The following is an 8,744-nucleotide window of genomic DNA, read 5'->3' as shown; positions in this document are numbered from 1 at the left end:
AAAAGTGTTAGGTTTAGTGATCAATAAACTTAGAGAAGGTGAAAGGCTTGTTAACTTTGTTACTAATTTTTAAGGGATTTCTTAACAAATAACTTAGCAATTTTGCCTAGAATCACACAGAGATTTCACAACAATTCACTAGGCACAATCTAGATCAAATAGGGATTTTCGGCACCACCTATCTTCGTAATGCCTTATGACTCATACTATACCAATCAAAGCTTCTCAACCTTTCCTCTTCGATCAAACAAGCATTTGCCATCCAATTAAGTGGAGAACAGTTTTGTGTTGCTAGGGCTCGACCCAATGACATAAGGGTTGCTTGCTCACAATTCAGTTCAAATATGAAAGCCTCTCAATAAGTTGGCAGCTATCACAATTCAACCACAAATAGACTGACACCAATCCTAGGTACCTATTCAATGTAAATAGCAGCTCAAATTATCTTTAATAACTTTGTTTTAAATATAAGCTCAAAGAAAATTTGAGATTGCTCCTTCAAAATGGGCAAAAATACACAAATCAGTCAACTCAAAATTTGATTTCACAGTACAAACTCACAAGTTAGGGAACTTAGAGTTCAGATTTGCTAGACCAAGATTAGTCAACCAATAACTTTGTTTTAAAGTATAAGCTTGATGATATTTGGATTCTAAAGGTATCCCCCCCAAGTTATTTTTTTAATACACTAACTTGATTTGAAAGTAAAAGAGCTATGGTTCAGACATACTTGACCAAGATCAATCAAATATTTCAAAATATATGCAGGTTAATACTTAGATAGGATGAGTTTTTTATTGGAGTAAACAACCTCTCAACATGGTAAAAAATTCACTCTCCAAAGGAGTAGATGCATTAAACATTAACCTTGGTTGACAAGTTTCTCATTCTAGGAATACACACCCCTATTGAACCCACTTAAAATTGTTTCTATATTGCTCCTCTCATTATTTCTGTCTTTACTATGCTTTCTAATAATCTTTACAAGCCCCTTCTTAGATCTCTCTACCTATGAGTGTAAGAGAATAATCAATTTTATCAGATTTAGCCTAGTAACAGTCCTGTCTACTGGTTTTAAAATTTTTCAAAATAACTCCAATAGCTCCTTGGCATTGAGAGAGAAGGGAAAGAAGATCAGGTGGAGAAGCCTCCATGAGTGCATCAATCAAAAGAAACACATAGCTTGCATAAAACAACCTGCAGTAACTATTCTTTTCTTGTTACAAGAGGCAATTCAGCATTTAAAACCTCTTACAATAAAACTTCATACAAGCAGAAGTAGACTTTAAATAACAGCATGTTGCTTATTGATGAAAACCCATTGAAGACTTCTTAATGAATTTCATCTTTCACACTACATTGAACTACTGACACTTTTTGCATCAGTGAAATAGCTAGGAGATTCCTCCACACCGAATTCTATTGGAAATGGGTGAGGAGGCATTCCTATCTCAACAGTTCCTTCAAGCATTTGAATCACTTTGCTGATTGTGGGTCTGTTTGCAGGGATGTGTTGAATGCACCAGAGCCCCACCAAACACATCTTTTCCAGAATCTCTTCTTCCTCTTCTCCTCCTTTCTGTGCCTTCTTTCCCTCTGTCTTGATTGGACTTACTTTGTCAGTGGAAGTTATCACTTTCAGCTCACCTCTCTCTGCTTTCTTGAAGATCCAGTCTGGAAAATACAACCGGCTCGTATTATCCTCACCCAAGTCAAAATTCTTCCTTCTTCCTGCCATTTCCAAGAGAAGCATCCCATAGCTATACACATCAGACTTGTCTGTTATGGGTCCATAGGTCTTTGTCCACATCTCTGGTGCTGCATATCCTGGTGTCCCTTGAGCATTTGTTAAGGATACATGACTGTGATCTTTGTCCATCATTCGTGCTAATCCAAAATCTGCCACTTTAGCCGAGAAGTTTGAGTTTAATAAAACATTATGAGGCTTAATATCAAGATGTAAAATTCTGCTTCTACATCCTTCATGTAAGTACAATAGCCCCCTAGCAGTCTCTACTGCTATGTTATAAATCTGTTGAGAGGTGAGACTTATCTTTTCCTCTGTCCCCTCTTGTTCTTCTTTCAGCTCCTTACCATGGATATATTTATCTAATGAACCCCTCTCCATGAATTCATAAACCAATACTCTTGTCTTGCCCTGGGCGCAATAACCCACCATTCCCACCAAATTGTGATGGTGAATTCTCCCAATAGTTGCAACTTCATTCATGAATTGTTTCTCACTCTGCTCCAATCTCTTCAAGAGCTTAACTGCAACAGGTCCAATTCCTTCAATGGACCCTTTGTAGACACTCCCGAATCCTCCCTCTCCAAGCTTGGTGGAGAAATTGGAGGTGAACTTCTTTATTTGAGAGTAGGAGTATCTTGCAAGTGAAATTCCATCGACCACACACTGGAAATCTGTTTCTGTACTAAACTTATCATTGGTACCACTTTCATCATCCTTTTGGCTTTCTGCTTTCCTGCGGATGACACATATGACCACTGTTGCTGCAATTGCACCCAGAACTAATACTGATGCAGAAACAGATATAGCTGCACACAGTGAAGGGAGAAAATCATCAAATTAGCCTTCCCCACGAAATAGCCTTCAAGCACACAAATCCAAACAGGAGGAATCCTACAAGATTATCGATACTGAAACCAGTCTTTATAGACTTTTTAGAAGGTAAACAAGCCTCTATGGCAAAAGAAAAATAACTAACTTGTTTTCCTGGATCATTGAAAAAGGAGAGCGTAATTTACCTGCAATGACTCCTTTTGAAAGTTTGGATTTGCCACCCCTTGCCAACCAAGTTCGCAGATCTTCATTAAGTCCTGATAAACAAAGATCACGTCGGAAATATATAAGCTGCTGCTAACTCCTGATAGAAGCCTCACAGACAGTTTCTACAGGGAAGGAGCACCCATGGGGCAACCAGAGTTCAAATACTAAAATCAAGACAAGGTTCCCATCGACTAAAAACAAACTCACCATCACTGCAATTCAATCGATGAGCACTTGAAGCGCAGAAGCACATGAAATCCCCACTAGGGCTCGAACCGCACCTCCCTCCGGTAGTCTGGCAATTCCGGCAAGACGTCGACGTCGTGTACCGAATCTTGAATCCCCTCTTGAGGTAGTCTCTCAGATCTCTAATAGCACTCACATTAACATCCTCCGTTGTGTAAACGAAGAAGTTCTCACACTCAGGGTAGCTAACAAACCCTGAAGAGTAGAAACAGAGGTTGTTACCCGTCGTGCTTCCGTTGCAGCCCATGCAAGAGTTTGGCTGGAGACTCCCCGTTGCCGCCGAGGTTGGTCTTTGGGTGCAATTGAGGTGGGTGCCGTACTTGTACTCGTTAGAGAGGGAGAAGATGTTGGGATCCACCGAGAAGCTCTTCCTCGTTACAGGTCCACAGCCAAAGAGTGCGTCGCTGGCAATGTAAAGTGAGATGCCGGCTGAGTCTATGCTGAAATTCCCCACCATGCGGTGGGGCTCTGCAGCAGGGATCTTGTTACTGCCAAGGACAAGGCGCTCATTGTTGACACAGTTCACTCTGAGGTCAGGGTGCCCACAAAACCTTGGGACATCGAAAGGGTAGAGCAGGGAGAGGTTGCCGCAAGTGGAGGTACCACAGATGTTGTAGTAGTATGCAGGGTCTGCGCTGATTACTTCCTGCGTCTGACTCGCTGAGAAGAAGAAACAGAGGGAAAGTGTGGTCAGGAAGAAGATGAATTGAACTCCCATGGTGGGTACTAACTCGCAAATGGGTTTCAATCTCCTCTACGAAGAAGTGAAAGAGCTTTCAGGCAGGAAGAGGATAGAACAATATTTGTTCTTGAGAAGCATCACCTCGTCTTCTCTTCCTCAAACCAAGCTCTTGTAGGTTTATATGCAAGAAAGATTCACTGAAAGCTCTTGTTGGGTAGACCAGATGAATAATTGAGGAAGAAGCCAAATAATTAGTTGCGAATGGATCCAAAATACCCTTAAATGCAAATTAATTTAGTCTTCTCTTCTGCATCTGCAGCAGGGTAAAGAATGATTGCTGCAAGTAAAGACTCGGGCCAACGCCAACTACTTCTTAACATAAAACCGCAGAAGAAATTGCAAGTTGGTACAGAGATATTTCGCATGAAAATTGAAATTGATAGTCGCTCAGAACTCAGAAGAAAACAGAAGATTTTTCCATGGATTTTAGCGTCAAATACAATTTTCGGAGTATTTTACAACAATTATTGTCCGAATTCGGAAGGATTGAATACGATAGAACATCTTATAGTTATCTGCTTCGTTCATCAAATGCTCAGGAGTGGTGGGAAAATAATAAATTAGCTACGACTTTAATGTTGGCATATCTTGCCAAGAATGCAGGTGGAGGCTGCATCGTGCTTGATTAAAGAAATGTGCAGTCCAGTCGCCTTCACGGAATAACTAGCCTTAAGAAAATTATTTGTAGAATAAACAAAGGAAGCTTCTGTAGAGCCGCAGTTCTTGAAGATTTTAACATGGGTCTTAAGCAAAGTTGGACCAGATGCTTCGAGCTGATTGATTCATCAAGTTTAATTTTAAAAATTAAAGCAATAAATTATGGCCTTAGCTTAACCACTAACCCCCAAAATACCCTAAATCCGAAACAATATACTTCCTATAATATCATAGCCAGTTGTAATTTTTGTTAAATACCTAAAATTGTGTTAATAAAAGACATAAGTAACCTGGCAACATTATAAATCCTAATTGGACTAGCAAATTGAACTTGGTTCAATTGGACCTTGGCTCATATCCGGGTCAAGAATCTCAAAACCCTAGAAATGGTAAAAAAAATCGATCGCTCGGACTGATTAACTGAAGAGGGGGTGGGATAGGATTCGAAAGGGCGGTTAATCCCAATGCAAGATTGTGTTAAGGTAAATTATGATTATTTTATTGTCTATGCCTTTGAGTTATTGAAGAAGAACTTTGAAATGCAACCTTCATAATATATGGTATTTTCAATTATAACCGACTAATTTGATCCCTTGAGATAACACTTTTGACAAGAAAATACGATAGAATCTGTTGTTGTATGATGATTCTAGACAGAGTGATTGTTATTGTTTCTCATAGGTCTTCTAGCTCTTGATTTCTAAAAGCTTATATTCGAAAGACATGATTTATTTTAAAGTTGAATGGGTAAAAGTTGGAACTGCATGCATAGAATTTTTTATAAGATTTAAAATTTTACATGTACATTGAACTCCAGAGTAAATTATAACTTCAATTTTGTTCTTTAAATAATGATATTTCAATTTTTTATTGACTATAAATAATCAGTTATGATCTAATAGAGTTAGTTTATGTCTATGTCCATTAATTAGATGACTTCATCAAGGGGTTGTATTTGGATTCAAAGGGTTGAAGTTCAAGTTAAACATTGGAAGAACAAACTTATTAACAACTTTTTCTATCTCTTTTTGTTACTATTATCTTTGGTAACCTGAAAACTAGGTCTTCATACCACACACTCAATCAGAGAGGGTGGAATGTACTTGAATTGAAGTATTTTATCTTGTATTTATCTATTAAACCCATCCGTACCCAATCAACACTTTACGATGGGTTTTCACAAGGATAAATTTTAGGTCGGGTTCACAACACGGCGATAAAAATAATTAATAGGTAGTAATAATCCATGCACATTTTGTGTCCCATTGAATTGACTCAGACTAGACTCATAAATATAAAAAACAAGAATTTTACATACAACCGACATGTGTCATGTATCGAGTGACTGATCAAAGTTAAGGGGAGGGAAAGAGGAGGATATTATTAATCTCCTCTTCCTGCTTATTTTTACTCTAAGTGACCCTTGCCCAGTTGCTAGCGAGAGCTTTGAAGATGTGGGAATGTGTTCATGGGAACCATTTCTTGCATTCCTTTTTTGAAACTCAGCCATGGTAGCTTTATGTAAAGGGAAGAATCTTTGATACCTTACGAGGCTGGTCAAATGTAATGACCAAAGAAGAAGCAATAGTCTTCAATTTTCTTTTTTCTATTTTTTTGGACGACAGTACTTACTTTTCTCTTTTCAAAAGCTAGCTTTATGTAAAGGGAAGAATCTTTGATACCTTATGAGGTTGGTCAAATTTGGTGGGTAGGCTTCAAGAGCCAAGAAACGGTGGGAGAAACACAAAAATGAAAAACAAGAAAGAGAAGATACATAAAAATTCACAACCACCAGACATTTGGTGGTTAAGCCCCAAGAGTCAAAATCTTTACTGATTGATGGTTAGGCAATTTAAAATAAATTTATGCTTCTTGTTTTGCTCAGGGGCAACATAGTCCTATAATGCTTGCCCAATTGGCATGAGTCACCAGAAATGAAAGTCTAAAATGAACATCCAAAAATAGCTTAATCAACTTTACTAGAGATGGATGTCCTAACTATAGATGTCATTAGAGTGGTGAGACTGCATTATGAAGAACATGCAATGAAGGTTGTGAGTGTCCTTCCAGATGACATAATCCACCTTTCTCATGTCCAGAACAAATCATCCTCCTTGTCGTGAGATCATGAAATACACAATGAAATGGATAAAACGTTACATTACAATCCATTACTTAGTGAGATGACTTACTGACAACAAGCTAAGTGGAAATTTGGGAACAAATAACCCTAACTATGGTGAGATAAAAGAAGTTGGATCAAGCATATGCATTTACTGAACTGATGACACTGACTCATCAGCAAGAGTAACATACATAACATAAAAAACTCCTTTAAGTCAGAAAATAGGGAAAGCATATCTGACATATGATTAGTGGCTTCTGAGTCCCAAACCTAGGGAAATGAGGGACACACATGTAAAGTTGACGTACTAGAACTAGCTAGAGTGGTAGTGGGAGGTGGAAATTGAGCTACGAATTCTTCAACAAGATGAGTAGTAGCCAATTGTGCCATGTTGTGATCTAGTTGTTGCATCTCATCAAGTGTGTTAGGCACAATACTCACAATAGGCCTGGTAGATGTCTCAACATTTTCATGGATAAAAGAATTTGTCCAGGCAAGCTTCCCAAACTTACTCCAACACTTTTCAGAAAAATGATTTAACTTGCCACAATGAAGACACTTCCTGTCAGATCTATTGTCACCATGACCTCTGCCTCTATTTGAACTATCTTTGCCTCTACAAGTCCTCTGATTAATTCTTAAGTTGCCCAAGATATGAGGGTGGAAACATTAACATGTTTCGACTCTTTATTCCCTTTGGATATAATTGTATTTACAATGTTCATGATTTTGTTAAACACATTAGGGAGTGATGGGATATCATCCAAGGCCACTAATTGTGCTCTAACTGCATCAAATTCTTGTCCAAAACCATCCAAGAATTTTGCTATGTGTAGTTGTTGATGTTGTTTTTTTTCAATTCCCTTTCATCAATAGTGAAGGGATGGAAAATGCTCATCTCTTGTGGGACTTCAAGCAAAGGAATTGATAGGTCATCCTTAATGAATTTAAACTTTCTTTTGACCTTAAGATAAATATGGACCGACTTAGACCAACTAAGATAGTTTTGTTCCTTCAGTCATTCTGTGGTAATGAAGACCGTATCTTTTCCATTAAAGATCCAAAATCCCTTGAGCAAGTGATTGTCTCACCAGAATCAACAATTAAAACAAACAATAATTACCACAATCATAAAAATGACTTCACTACACAAAAATACTTGTGCAATGTGTGTGGGCTCCACTTCAAAAATAGGATTAGGCCAAAAAATTATAATATGCGCCTGCCGGCAAGGGGATATGAACTTGAATTAGGTGTAATCAGGCTATGGGACAACCAAGAAGAGCAAATAAGGGCTGACATCAGCCTCCCAAGGATGAACCAGTAGAAAATCCCAGTTTCAACTAGCTTTAAAAGAACATGAAGCATATTCTTGTTCCCTGCTTTATTTGCTGCTCCTTTTGCAGTAATTCAGTTCAAATAAACTGAGCTGTCCTCCAAGTTGTTTGACAAAAAGACACTATAGATGAACCTGGAGTCTACCCCTTTAACAGAAATGGTGCTTGGCCACAATCCACAGTGACAGTAAAGGCATTTCACATAATTTTTTCTCAAGAGTTTCAACATTCAATTTTTCTTCTTTGAAAATGGCAGCATATCACATAATACACTATACTCCAATGAAATAGAACCTTTAGTCCATGAGTGTTGGCCATGTCTCATTGTGATAATATGCTAAATAACACATATAATACTAGTGTAATCTATTTCATTGTGCTCAATTTATTCAACAGAAAACAGAAGTATATAATCAGTACTCCTTAGCATGTATGAACCCCCATCTCTTCATCTTCCCCACGTTACTCTGTGAAAATTGTTTGTGTCTAATTACATTTTATTAAAACCATTAGTTGGTGTTTTTCAGGCTATTTGATAGAGCTTTTCTTCGGCTTGTTAGTGCAAGCTTAGGAAAATTGAAATTGAATTCAAATTTATTATCACTTCTTCAAAATTGTTAATGTGCACCCAATGAACTCGCTCCCTTAAAACAGATGAAAGTGAAATCTGAGGATTCACCCTCTTGACACTCTTGCATCCTTCTGTCTCGACGCTCCTCTCTGTGTCCCTCTCAACACTCTCTCTCGACACTCCTCTTGCACTGATTCTGAGCTTGGAAGCCTTCTTCTCGCCTTGCTGTTTCCCTCTCGCTTGGCCACTGCTCCCTAACTGAGGTTTCTTGTAAAATT

General features: G+C 38.2%; 1 protein-coding gene across 1 annotated transcript; it reads right to left on the bottom strand.

The window, feature by feature from the left end:
* Positions 1-1,202: 1,202 nt before the first annotated feature.
* LOC137950067 (LEAF RUST 10 DISEASE-RESISTANCE LOCUS RECEPTOR-LIKE PROTEIN KINASE-like 2.4) lies at positions 1,203-3,897 on the bottom strand. The gene is made up of 3 exons (XM_068796423.1): positions 2,996-3,897; positions 2,767-2,838; positions 1,203-2,556 (listed from the first exon to the last, which is right to left on the bottom strand). The coding sequence occupies exons 1-3, from the start codon at positions 3,750-3,752 to the stop codon at positions 1,355-1,357; spliced, it is 2,031 nt and encodes a 676-aa protein (XP_068652524.1). The 5' UTR covers positions 3,753-3,897; the 3' UTR covers positions 1,203-1,354.
* Positions 3,898-8,744: the final 4,847 nt, after the last annotated feature.

The sequence above is a fragment of the Aristolochia californica genome, unplaced genomic scaffold, assembly GCF_029961685.1.
Source record: "Aristolochia californica isolate CCGP_79_NKW_82.1479 unplaced genomic scaffold, dmAriCali1.0.hap1 SCAF_14, whole genome shotgun sequence".
NCBI classification, from domain to species: domain Eukaryota; kingdom Viridiplantae; phylum Streptophyta; class Magnoliopsida; order Piperales; family Aristolochiaceae; genus Aristolochia; species Aristolochia californica.
Note: the sequence above shows the minus strand (reverse complement) of the source record. Positions and strands in the feature narration are given on the sequence as shown.